The 13,651-nt window shown below is 52.6% G+C and overlaps 1 protein-coding gene across 5 annotated transcripts in view; it reads left to right on the top strand.

The window, feature by feature from the left end:
• The window catches only part of AGAP1 (ArfGAP with GTPase domain, ankyrin repeat and PH domain 1), a 335,462-nt gene that overhangs the window by 206,191 nt on the left and 115,620 nt on the right, over positions 1-13,651 (top strand). For all 5 annotated transcript variants that reach the window (XM_087819495.1, XM_087819494.1, XM_087819498.1 and 2 more), the window contains exon 10: positions 3,280-3,384. In XM_087819495.1, coding sequence (XP_087675621.1) covers positions 3,280-3,384 — 105 coding nt within the window. The remainder of the gene's footprint in view (positions 1-3,279; positions 3,385-13,651) is intronic.

The following is a 13,651-nucleotide window of genomic DNA, read 5'->3' as shown; positions in this document are numbered from 1 at the left end:
CAAGAGCCCTGTAGCAGACACTGGCCCACAGCACCTCTGAGCCCAGCGGGCACAGGCTCTAACCGTCCTGCTCCGGGCACAGGGAGTGTGCTCTGCTCTGCTCTGAGTGAGGGTGGCCATGCCCCTTGGTCCTGGGCTCTGCTCTCTGAGCCGACCTCCCTTCTCCGTAAGACGTGGCCTATTTTCACAGCTGTGTGTCTTCCTCACCCTGTTACCTGCTGCACTTAGGTCGAGGGCCCAACATGAAAAGAGTCCTACCTGGTATAATTCCTTTAAAAACCTCGCGGGTTTCCTTTGTATCAAATGACCATCCATTCCATTAGACAAAAGCCAACCCACAGCTCCTTATCTCTAATCCGCAAACCTCCTCTGATTGGATGGGTCCATGAGGCCCTGCCTTCAATCTTGGTGAGTTCTCGAGAGGCGGGTCCGGCCTCCAGACCCTTGATGGTTTTGAGGTCACATCTACTGACATCCCTGGATTGTCCTTCGCCCTGAGGCCAGTTCTTATCGGAGTCTTCTATGGGCAGGGGAAGCTGGGGTTGCGACATGACTTTTCTCATGGTCCAGCCCAGCATGGCTTTTACATTGGAAGTATTTTTTCTAATCCTGCTTGAAAACTCCCTTCTCCCGGGTTTATCAGAACCAGCAGCCAGTCTGCCCAGAAACCTCCCCAGCCAGGTCTGCACCCGGGCTGCTGTGCATCCCCGTGGGCAGCGGGTCTGAGATCATTCTGCCGCCAGAGCAGAACTCGCTGCCGTCTCCAACCTCGGGTAGCATATTCCTCACCCCCTCCCGGCCTCCTCTACAGCTCAGCCCCCACACCCACCGCCAACCTCAGCCGGCCGCCTGCTCCCAGGCCTGTGCCGCGTGGGTTTTATTTTTGCTACAGCAGTCCAGGATGCCAGCTCTGTTTTTATTTATTGTTGCCTAAGGATCTACCGCAAAACTTACCCATTTGCTGAAACTGTTATTTTATTCTTTGGTGGTTCAGAACTATGGACAGGGCACAGCTCGGCTTCTCCATCAGAGCTCCCCAGAGGAAGCTGCCAGCGCTCCTGGAGGTTCCAACCAGTATAGTAGCATCACTCACGCTGGGTCTGTTGGTTAATGCGAGTCTGGGCATTTCCAAGTCAGGGTAGGACAGTTCACATGGGGACACGAGTACTGCAACTCATGGGGTGTTGGGAGCCATCTCTTTTTTTAAAAAATATGTTTTTATTGATTTTTGTGGGGAGAGGAGGAGAGAGGGAGAGAGAGAGAGAAATGTCGATGAGAGAGAAACATCAAAGGGCTGCCTCCTGCATGCCCTCTACTGGGGATCGAGCCCACAACCCGGGCATGTGCCCTGACCGGGTATCGAACCAGCGACCTCTTGGTGCGTAGACAATGCTCAACTAACTGAGCCGCACCGGTTGGGCATGTTGGGAGGCCAGCTACCAGGCTGGCTGTGCACATTGGGGAAGTTACCTAAGCTCTCTCTGCCTCAGTGGCCTCATCTGTAAAATGGAGATAAACTTAAGTTCCACCATAAGCTTGTAGCAGGTTAATACAGAAGGTTCTCAGAGCAGCCCCTGGCTCACAATGAGCCCAATATTTTTTTGAAATTTAAAAATTTTTTTAAAAATAGATGTGGAGGTCACATGAGAGTCAAATCGAGCATTAACTGTGATTGACGCCTGCACTGTGATGGCCAGTCGGTGAGAAGCCGTCTTAAGCAGGGGATGGGTTTACATGTTCAGAAGTGGCATCTGAAGGACAGACCGCGGATGCGTTGTGACATCCTCCTGTGTGGCTTTGCCCTGGGTCATGCGGGATCAGAGAGACTTAGAATCACAAGGGCCATTTCCACTTGCCCAAGGGAGCAGCCTGCCGTGTGTCCCTGGCTAAGTGCCTTCTGGCCTCTGTCGTCTTCTGGCTGGTGGGATCACGGCTCCTCGGCCTTTCAGAGTTTAAAATGAGCTATTTTTAGGGTTTTCCATCTTCTTGGTGCTCAGAGTAGAACGTGTGGAAGTTTGAGAGGACAGAAGCGTGGGGGCCTCAGCCCGATGCAGTGAGGACCGTTCTGGTCGCATTGGTAGAAATTTGTCCCAAGGGGGGCCGATGGGTTCACGCTCTTTTGGCACTTTAGGGGATCCTACCTGTTGCTTATGGGGAGCCAGAGAGAGAGAGAGAGCGTGACATGCATAGAAACACGTCGATGCGTTGGCACTCAGGCCATCCAGGGAGGAACGTATGTCACCTGGTGCAGCCCGGCCTCAGGCTGGCAACCGGGCACCGGACTCGGGAGCAGCTGTGACCTGCGGACTGGGTGGCCGAGGCTCAGTCTCCACAATCTTTTGGGGGCACCGGGAGGGGTTGGGTAATAACCCAGCTGGGCCAAGGCTGGAGGTTAGAAATACAACTCTTGGGATGCCAGGGTATCCTTCGGGCCCCTCTGATTTTTGCAGTATTTGAATAGTACACGTATCGATTGAGAGGACCCTCCACAGGGAACCATAGAATTTAGGTAAGATTGTTGAGATTTGGACTATCTTTCACCAAGATAGTTCGTTTTCCTGGCACCAAAACAGAGCAGCCTCCTTTAGGTCCCCGATGACGCCACCTCTTCACGTCCGAGCTGCCCATCTGGCTTCTTAACCCCCGAAAGGGCAAAGGTTGGCTGGGAATTGGCAGTTAAAACAGCAATAAATCCCCATCAGTAATCTAAGGAAGACTGGAGTAAACGTGATCAGTGGTGTTCGTTTCCGAGTTTGAATGCTTTTCAAGGAGCCCTGATATGATTTCATTAGAAACAGATTTCAAGTAAATTACGCACAATTCATCTGTTAAATGCTGTCGCTACGTTTGCAAGCGGAATTTCATTTAATAAGTTCAAAATAAAATGTTCTCATTTGCAAATATCGCGAGGTAAGAATACCGTTGATGTCTTATTTAGGAAAGGGAAGTAGGTTTCCTTTTGTAAAACACACCTGCAGGCGTCCTGTGTGCTCGTAGGATACAATGTAGCACATCGCGGCACCGAGATTACACCTGTTGGCCTCAGTATTGTGTGAAGTTCCACACGCACATCCACACCAAAGGAAATGGGCCGAATATATACATTGTATATAAAAGAGGGGAAAACCAAATCACCAAGCTAAAATTAAGTGCAAATTCCTTTTAAGACGGCAAGGATAAAATGAAAGTTTGAAATCTTTTAAATTACCTATGTGCCTTCTTTTAAAAAAGTTCACATGAGACGTTATTAATTTATACTTGGCTCCTTGCTCCTCGTAGGGCATGCTGCTGAAGCGGAGTGGCAAATCCTTGAACAAAGAGTGGAAAAAGAAGTATGTCACCCTGTGCGACAACGGTGTGCTCACCTACCACCCCAGCCTGCATGTGAGTATCGCCCCGCGCGGACGCCACAGGCCGGGGGGGAGGGGGGGGCGCGTCAGGCCCCTGGCCCTGAGTTGGCGTCCGACCTGGTCTCCTGCCCCGTCATGAAATGAAAATGCCCCTCATGCTCCGTCAGGCGCTGTGTCTCTCCTTCTCCCCAACAGCCGACCTGTGGGGCTCTAATTAATTCTACAAAGAACCTCAGTAGAAGGCCCAGGTGAAGTAACTTTTTAAATGAGAGTAAAAAGACAGGCGCAAGTAGTCAAAGAGAAAGGGGGAAAGAGATCGTCCCTCTGAAACCCTGGAACAGGGGACATGGTGCCTGGGGACCCAGGGTTCGCTCTGAGCAGCCGAGCACAAAAACGCAATTCGTGACTCAGTTTTTATTGTCAACTAAGAACACCCACCAGTTCATGCGGCAAGAGAAGCTCTTCTCTGTGTGTTAATAAAATCTGTTATGTTGGCAATTTATATGAGAGACGAAGAACAGAATTAATCTTCCTGAGGGAAATGCAGGCATTCGACCCCCAGTGAGCTCTTTGGGGCCCTGATAGTCTGAAGATGGGTGTTAGCTTCATAGCAGCACGTTCCGAGAATCTTACATGTTTAACGTGTATTGATACAGGTAAATGGATAGATTCGAATACACAGTGTTCGCTGGTCAATTGATTGTATCACTGTGTTAAGCTTTTGATTTAAAATTGTAAATGCTTTTAAGCCCTGGTCGGTTTGGCTCAGTGGTTAGAGCATCGGCCTGTGGACTGAAGGGTCCTGGGTTCAATCCCGGCCCAGGGCACGTACCTCGGTCGCAGGCTCGGTCCCCTGCCCCAGTCGGGGCGCACGCGGGAGGCAACCGATCGATGTCTCTCTCGCATCGGTGCCTCTGTCTGTCTCTCCCCCCCTTCCGTTGTCTCTGAAAAAGCAATGGAAAAAATATCCTCGGGTGAAGATAGAAAACACTTTTTTTTAATTAAAAAAAATAAAATTTTAAGTACTTTTAAAATTGCATAGTTATTGACAGGAAGTTAGAAATAAACGTATTGATGATGATGAAAATCACCCCAAAATACCCCCGGAAGAACATGACTGCTAGCATTTGGGGGGCGTGCTCCCAGCCGCTGTGCGCGTCTCCTTCCACAAGCCTGCGGCCACCTGCGGAGGCTGCCTGGTCCCCTCCCCTAGGTGATGACAGGTCATACGCACCTTCGCATGTCGGCAAATAAACAGGCCCCTGTGCCCCATTCCTAACGGTTACAGAGTATCCATCACGCAGATATGCCCTGGTTGGTTCGACACTATCTCCAAAAGGGACATTTGGCAAATAAATTTACTTCGAATTATTTTTACTAAGTAACTAATCAACGTCTGCTGTTCACACCCGTGCCCGTGTCCATTTCCCTCCGACAAATTCCCAGCAGTCGGCCTCCTGAGTTGAGGATTGTGCTCTGACAGTTTGGGGCACATGTTGCCAGGTTCCTGGCAAGAGGATCCATTTTACCTCCTCTGACAATACATCACAGGGCGCTTTCCACTGCACCCTCACGAGCATGTAAGTAAATTAAACGTATTAATTAATAAAAATAAATTTAATTAAAACAAATTAAATCCACTCCAACATGATAGGCAATAGGTGGCGTCCCTGCTGGGACGCTCACAGCTGTGCCTCCCCCTTTTGCCGGCCTCCTCGACGTGTTTCGATGGCTGGAACGCCTCCCAGGTACAAGTTCTTGATTATACTGAGGACATTCCTTTGTGTGTGTTATTTTGGGTGATTTGGGGACTCAGGTCAGGTTGCTTCTCCACGTGGCCTCCAAGTCAGAGACGTAACACCAGTCCCAGGAGGCCCTCCTGAGGCCAGTGCTGTCCTTGCAGGTCTCCAGCCCCTGCACCCCCAGCCCCTGCGCCCCCAGCCCCTGCCCAGCAGAGCCCCCACGCTCTGCTCGCACTGCTCCACTGGGGGGGAAGCTGCCCTCTCCTGGCCGAGTTCTCCCCAGGACCCCGTCAGAGAGCAAAGGCCTAATACTGACCAGGCTGCTCTGTGCCACCTGGAGAAGCGTAACCAAAACATTCTTCTTGCTGGACTCACCGAGCAGTAAAAAGTGAGATCTGACTGATGACGCATTTCGTCGAGGCCCCTCTCTGTCACCTGCTGAGCCCAGGCCCGGCCACAGGGACCTTTGCGGCTTCTTGCCGAGGGGAAGAGTGGAAACAGCTGTGTGTGCCGAACATTCCTGTGGGAGGCCAGCGCCTACCGGCTTTTCATCCCGACCTCTGAGTTATATAATCACAGCTAGTTCTTCAGAAAGCCTCTGGCAGGCCGCGTTTGTGATGTCCCCCGCGTGGGCCAGAGCCACCTTTTATTTTAACAAACACGATCCAACGTGGATATTCTGGAACGGTACTGGGAGCTCAGGGGGGCCCTGTTGCGTAATCGCGGGGCGAGCAGGAGCCCACGCCATCCCGGGGCGCAGAGCAGTTCGTGACAGTGTCCCGGGCACTGACCTTACAGACGCAGGTACGCGGCTCCCTGAGGGAGTGGCCGAATCCACAAGTGACCAGAATCACTCGGGCAGGGCCTTCATCGTCAGCCTTCATCGATTCTGGTGTCACAGCCCAGCTTTGGAGGACCGTTTGGGGCAGGGTCGCTGAGCACTCTGGCTATGCTGGGGGGGGGGCTCAGAGAGCCTAGAGGTCCACGGCACTGTCTCTCTAACCGACTGTGTTCCCAGCTGTCCTTGGTGGACCTGGGCTGCCCCCCTTTCCAGAATTTGGAGGGTGCCCAGGAAGTTCAGGTCACAGGCCCGTCCCCTTCCGCACACAGCGCGGTCACCTCCTTGGAGGTGGTGCATTTAGGGACATTGGGAACTGGCTGGACGTGCCTGGAGGAGGGTCCTTTCCCCGGTGGGGAGTCGGATGGACGGCGCTGTCTTATAAATGGTCACTTAGGGTCCTAAAGAGTGTGCGACTCTGAAGCTTTCACCAAGAACTCTCAGCAAACCGAGGCTGCAGGACTCAGCCGGGCTTCTAAGGAAAAGCCGGTTTCAGGACCGGAGCCGCTGGGTGGGACCAGCCGTGTGGGGAGACGAAGACTTGCCAGAAAGCCCAGCTCTCGTGGCTCGCCGCCATCTCTCCAAATGCTGCCGTTAGATTAAATAAAACTTCCCACGCGGCCTAGATGACAGATACTGAAGACCCTCCAAGCAGGGTGGCCGGCTTCGCTGCGACGAGGCTAGACGCGGGAAGCGAGACCGCCGCGTGGGCTCCGCGTTTGTTTCTCTGAGGAATTTCTCCGCAGCCCTTGAAACAGCCCTGGGTGCCTGACTTCCCTGGGGATACAGATGAGTGTCTCCCGGTTTCGTGACACTCGGCTGGATCCCGGCCGGCCGGGCGAAGGGCAGCCTGTTCTGTGGACTTGAGTGCGAGCCCCAGGGAGCACCTTGATGGAAAAGTGGGGGGGTAATGAGAAAGAGCTCGGACCTCAGGGCTCCACGGCTCAGCGTCGCCGCCCATTCATCTTCGTGTCGAGAGCGCCACCGTCCAGGGCACGGCTTGCCTTCCTGCCGACCAAGGTGCGCCTGCGAGAGCCAGCTCGGGGCCGGGGTCACCAAGGCCTCTCAGGCGCCCTGGCCGGGGAGGCGAGTCCCCCGGCTGCCTCCGAGGGCGGGGGTGCGGCCCCCTGGCTGGCGCGCTGCTGCGAGTCCTTCCCGGGCCTGCGCTGCCGAGTTGGAAGCGGCCGGGAGGCCGTCGTTTCTCCCTGACTGTCCTCGCAGGATGTTCCTTCCTGGACGCATCCATTCTGGCTGCGTGAAGCCTTGGGTTCTACGCGTCGTTGACGTTTGGGATGTTTTTTCACACCAGTGAAGAGTCTCTCTGGAGCTCGGGATGTGAATGTAGAAGCTGGAGCAAAGCGCTGGAGAGGAAGGATGTCTGGCTGGAGTTTAAGGACGTCCGGCCTTGGCAGGGCCTGTCCGAGGGAAGCCCCTGGGAAATTTGCTGGATCCCATCGCAAACATAGGGGATTAGGGAAGTTTGACAACCCGAACGGTGGTCCCGAACCCGCAGGATTGAACACACCCATCCAGCCCTGCTCCTGCGGGCTGTTGCTGTGTTTGCCAAGCACCCCGGGGTGGGGGCCCTGCCTGAGCTCTGGGTGACCTGGGAAATCATTTTGGCGTTGATCCAACCAGGTTTCGAGAATGTGCTAAACGGCTTCTCCTGTAAATCAATGCCCAGGTCCCATGACTGATACTGCCCTGGGACGTGGCATCGATATTTTCAGGGAGCATTTACAACTTTCGTTACAAAAAGTGACGACGGACAAGCTCGCACCTCTTACGGCACATTCGCCAAAAAGTCAGGGTCTCTATCAAAATCGTGTTTCTCCCTGAGGAATTCCTTGTTGACTTTGTAAGGCCCTCGGGGTTCGGGAAGTGTCTAGGATTTGCAGATAAAAGGACAAAATGCTCGCTAGTTGTCCAGATAACAGGGCATCTGTGGATGGAAGTAGGGTGAGACCAGAGCAAACAGAGCCTTCCCATCTCTGCACAAACTAAACCAGCGCACAGCTCAGATTTCCCCTACCCCTGTGGCTCTGTGTTGCAGAAATGTCCTCCCTTCTCTTTTCTGAGTTTAAAAGAACGTGAAGTGCACGTGTCCACGTGTGTGTCTGTAAATACAGTCAGCCTTGTGGCTTGTGGATTTGAGTCTCTAAGCGTCCGGTGGAGCGAGGGGACATTGTCTGGTCACCCTGGTATTTCTTCCTTTGTGCCCGACCTGTGTCATGTTGTTTTCCATGTTTTGGGCCTTCCGAGTGTTACTAATCTTGGCCGGAAATTCTCGCCGAAGGGAAATAACTCCAAACCATCCATTTCCTCCACTGACAGTGAGCCCCTAACGAGAGCCCAGTGGGGGGAGACTGGACGTGGGGGGTGGTGAGGGAATGTTCTCCCACTTCGGCTAAGAAATTGAATCTCATCATGGTATTTTATAAATATTTCCCCTCTCCGGCGCGTCACCTGATTGCCGGCTCGTCGCTGAGGCCTGGCGAGAGGCGGGGAGAGGTGGCGGAGAGGCCCTCTTCTCAGGTGTGCCCGTGGCCCCGAATGGAAACCAATCAAGGTGCGATTTATGTTCATTAAGTGCTTGTCAAAACTGAAAAATTTTCTAATCAACAGCACTCTCGCCGCGGCCCCCTCGATGGCTGGGGGAGCCGCCTCCTCGAGCGGCTATTTGCCTGTTACAACTCTAGGCTAAACTCCGTGATGATTACATTAGGCTAAGCTGCGGAGTAAATGAACCGTGTCTTATTTAGGTGCCGCGAGCTGCGGCGCAGTCCTGCCCCGCAGGGCACTTGATAGCCCTTTATGGCTTTGGAATTAGTGCGGCTTCCCATTTGCTGCAGGGCGCTGCCGGTTATGCCTTTGAACTCAATAAGCAAAGGGAAGGGGCCTTTTGTTTCCCCCTCTCTTCCTCCCCTGCGTCTCAGCACTTTTGTTTTGCATCTTTTCCAGACGGCATTTTGCAATAAAAATGTCTGACTGCCCCGCGCGTGCCACCCCCACCAAAAACAGAAAGGAAAACAGAAAAACTGGAGAATGTTTGCAGAGGGCCATTTTCCTCCCTGCGCTGCTAAGTGAAAAAGAGCTTGGCCGGTCTCCCCCCCCCCCCCCCCCCCCCGTGGCTTCCTCGGTCCCAGCCGCTTCCTCGAGTGGGAAGAGCCCCGTCAGCTCGGGAAAGGCCCACGTAAAGTTGGGGAGGGGGCAGCGACCCCAGCTTCCGATTGGACGAGAGGAGTAAGACCCAGCGTAGGCCCAGGGCTTGGCATCTTCCCGGCACTTCAACTATTATCTCATTTAATCGTCACAACAGCCCCACGCGGCAGGGTCTGTTATCCCTGTTTTTAAAGATGTGGAAACGGGGACCGAGAAACGATTGGGTGACACGGCCCACACGCCCACATGGCTCCCAGAGCACTGGGCTTGGAACCCAGGCGCTGGCACTCGGAGGCCGTGCTCCGGCCAGGAGGAAGCTGACGGCCTCTTCTGCAGACTCGCTTAGTTTCGGAAACCAGAAAATGCCACGACTCAGTGAACTGGCTGCCGATGATCTGGACTGAGTCCAACTGTATCACCCTAAGCCTCTTCGGCCGCGGGCAGACGCGTTAGGTAAACAGAACAACGCCGTCAAAGCGCAGCACGGGGGAGAAATAAACAGTAAGGCTTCTAGACAGGCCCAGTGACAGTTTAAAGGTCAGGAGAAATATTTAAATTGTGTGATGGGCAAAAACCAAGGTGGGCGCTTCTCTGTCCTGCGATGGGTCCCATGGCAGAAGAGGCCAAGCGACCATTAGTGCTGGAAGGACAGATGTGTAGGCAGATGTGTATGTTCTTCCGTCTTAAAAATCCGTCTTTAAGACCGGCCGGCGTGGCTCAGGGATTGAGCGTCGGCCCACGAGCCAGGAGATCGCGGTTCGATTCCTGGTCAGGGCGTGTGCCCGGCTGCGGGCTTGATGCCCAGCAGGGGGCGCACAGGAGGCAGCCGATCAATGACTGTCTCTCATCACTGATGTTTTTCTCTCCCCCTCTCCCTTCCTCTCTCTGAAATCAATAAAGACATATTTTTTTAAAAAATCTGTCTTTAAGTGCTGCGTATTCCAGCAAATTCTCCCCAAGAAATCTCAAGTTTTAAAGAGCGTCAGATAGACCTCGTATCATCATGGCGACAGTTCCGATATAACTCAAAATTTCTGACTACTGGTCCGGGTGTTTCAGGCCATATGCAATTATTAAAATAGTCACCTAGCCCAGGGGTGCTGTCGGCTCCGTGACGTTCATGGCAGTGAGGTCTCCTTCGGAAGAGGCCCACGGTGACTGAGGAGACAGGAAGCCACTTTCATATCCGACACATTCGTCTTCTACAGGCTCGGTTCCAACATGCGGGAGCAACAGCTGGTAAAACTCAGTTTAAACTGAAGTGAGAAAAATCCTTGCAGGGGAAAGATCAGTACACTACGTCAGCCAAGGCACATAAAATCAAGAAGCAAAAGGTAGACCTGGCCCGCGTGGCTCTGGTGGTTGGGTGTCACCCGCTGCACCCACAGGTCAGGGCACGCGCCCGGTTGCGGGCTCAATCCCCACTAGGGGGCGTGCAGGAGGCAGCCAATCAACAATGACTCTTTCATCATGGATGTTTCTCTCTCTCCCTGTCCCTTCCTCTCTAGAAAATCAATAAAAACATTTAAAAATATAGGTTTATTTTTTTTAAAGAGGCAAAAGATATACAGTATTTATAATGCAGTTTGGAATTTTCTGCCGTTTTGATTTATATTATAATAACCTACTCCTGTTGGACTTCAGCCCGCAAAGTTGGGAGCACGTGGGCTGGAGGGCGAGCCCTGGCGGTGGGGTCGGAGCGCTCTCTGTAGTACATGAAGCCTGCCCGCTGCTCAGCATTTGGAAGGCATCGAGCTCGTGGCGAGACGTGCAGGTTTGGAAAACCCTCATTGTCACGGGAAAGCTCAGATGTTGTCATGGGCCACAAATACTGTTTTCAAGACAATATCTGCCAAAAACTCAAGAGTGAATAATTATAAAGTGCAACATAGTCATTCTTTCAAGTAAAAGTGTCGTCCCAGTAAAAAGGAGCTAGTTTAGCTTGTAACTCAAACAGCCGTGGAAGCAGTTTTCTGCAAGGTAACCCTCGGCCTCAGGACGCAGCAGGTCACTGCCCCCCCAGGAAATTAGAAAGACGTACTCAAGGGTTGAAATTTTTTAAAAATCTACTTTGGGTGGGGGGAAAGGAAGGGAGAGAGAGAGACATTGATTTGCTGCTCCACTTACACATTCATTCATTGATTCTCGTATGCGCCCTGACCAGGGATTGAACCTGCAAACTTGGCGTATCAGACGACACCCTAACCAGCTGAGCCACCCAGCCAGGGCCCTGCGGGCTTCTTAAGAACATTTTGAAATGAAACTGTTCTTGTTTGTTTGTATTTAGCGAGCGCGGCAGTGAAGACAGTAATGAGCAAAGTAGGACAGTTTGGTCCTCTGCCTGGGCTCGTGCTAAGTAAGGAGCCAGCAGTGACAGCCACCATCGCTTTTGCAATATCAAAGCAAGTTTCAACACAGTGAAAAAAGCAGACAGTGTCTTGGAGTTGTTTAAAAATATGTTGAACCTGTGACACCCCCTACCCTCCAGTCGGGTTTCCAGGACTACAGTTTGAGCATTGCTGAGGCTGAGGATGCAGAGGAAAAGCCTAATGAGACCGACCATGGTAAAAAGACCAAAGCAAATGTCAGCGTGTCCGAAGTTATCTAACTTAGACCAAATCTGACCTATGAATGTAAAATATTAAATTTCTCAAGTTATGTACAAGTAGGAACCAGTACCTATTGGGAAAACGTAACAGGAACAAAGATTCCCATTATTATTTCCACCATTTGATTATGAGAATGAAGTGTCTTAATACTTTATAAAAGTATGTGTAGCCCAGCCAGTGTGGCTCAGTGGTTGAGCGTCGACCCATGAACCAGGAGGTCAGGGTTCGATTCCAGGTCAGGGCACGTGCTGGGGCTGCGGGCTCGATCCCCAGTAGGGGGCGCTCAGGAGGCAGCCGATCAATGTCTCTCTCTCGTCATTGATGTTTCTATCTCCCTCTCCCTTCCTCTCTCTCTCAAATTAATTTTTTAAAAAAACACACTTTAAAATAAATCAATAAAAAGTAGGTGTAAAATTGGAGTGATGTGGATTGCGTTACCTGTACTTGAAGAGAGTAGACTTCGAAAGCGTGCCCGGCTTTGAGACGCCAGTCCTACCGTCCGCGCATTTCAGTTGAGCTTTAAGATCTTGTTAACTGCTCTTGGTGCCCCTGTGAACACGTCGGGCAACCCATCTTTCACCAGACAGCCATGGGTAACACACCCGGGCGGGAGGTAGTGCAGATCAATATAGAAGAGTGTTTTTAGGGACTGTTGATGGATTGCTGTATTCCCAGCTTAACTTGAGGGCCAGATGCCCCAGAGCTGACTAAGATGAACTTGTCATTTACCGAGAACTGTACAGGCCACCGCACGCGCGGAGGGCTCTGGGGTCCCCGAGACGAGGCAAGCGCGTCTTCCCCTGGGTGGTTTCGGGGAGAGCTCCTGCGTTTTTTAAAGCAGCCTCGTGTGGTACTCTGAGGTGGACCCCGGACCATCTCCTTGCCGGAGCACAGTGTTGGTTACCCAGGTGACAGTCCCCCGGTGACGCGGAACCGTGAGACCTTAGGACCGCCGGTCCGTTCTCCGCGCCGGGGACCTGGTGGGTGACTCCGGCCCTCGCGCTGGAGGCTCCGCAGAAGGTGGCAGCGAGCTGAGCGCCGTGGCTCTGCCGCTCGCTCCCGAGCAGGTTCCTCTCACTGCAGCTCATTTGCGTCTGGGACATCAATTAGCATGTTTGTTGAGGCTAATTGAATGAAACTCAATCATAGCTCTTAATTGCCTGACTATGTGAAAAGAAATCACATTAATGCAGCTAATTAAGTGTACAGCAATAGATGCAACATAATTAGGAGCGAAATGCAAAAAACAAGGGATTGCGGAGGTGCGGAGCCGGGGCGCGGGGGGACCCGGGGCCGCGGCGGTGGAGCCATCCACGCGTCTGGACGGGTCCCTCCGCTCCGGCGCCTGCTTGGAAAGAATCCACATGATGAGCTTGGACGACTTGAGAAGAAAAGTGCAAGTAGGTTCGCAATTACTACTTTTTCAAGCTGTTGAGGGGCAGGAGATGGCACCTCTGGGGGGCCGGGCTCTTGAGTGGGCCCCGGGGACTTGTTAAGTGCTGTTTAAAAGTACTTGGCTTTGAATTAGCCTCACGCCTTGTTAAAGGGCTTTCTCCCCTTTTATCTTCGATCAGCATTTTCTACAAGGAACCGGGAGAAGGGTACTATCTGTCGCATTTGCATATCAAAATCGAGCTCGCCGTCTCTCTCCCCCCCGGGGAGGTCCCTGCCTCAGACCCCTCGGGCTGCACAGCCCACTTCTGAGGGGCGACATGGTTTAGTGGTTGTCCCTTTAATTCCTCCGTGCCAGGCCCAGGAGAGATGAAAAGGACCAGTTCCTTTTTTCAGAAACAGGAAACTCGTTCCTCTCGGGAGAAGCGAGCCGTGGAGCCGCAGTCTCACGTGTCCCCACCTGCCACCTGTTTCCGCAGCACCACCTGGAAGGGCCTTCGTGGCGCAGGACATGCCTTCTCTGAAGCTTTTAAAAGACCCTAGTGAAATATAAAAATG

This window comes from Miniopterus natalensis, chromosome 8 (assembly GCF_054644295.1).
Source record: "Miniopterus natalensis isolate mMinNat1 chromosome 8, mMinNat1.hap1, whole genome shotgun sequence".
Classification (NCBI taxonomy): Eukaryota; Metazoa; Chordata; class Mammalia; order Chiroptera; family Miniopteridae; genus Miniopterus; species Miniopterus natalensis.
This window is presented reverse-complemented; position numbering and strand designations above follow the sequence as displayed.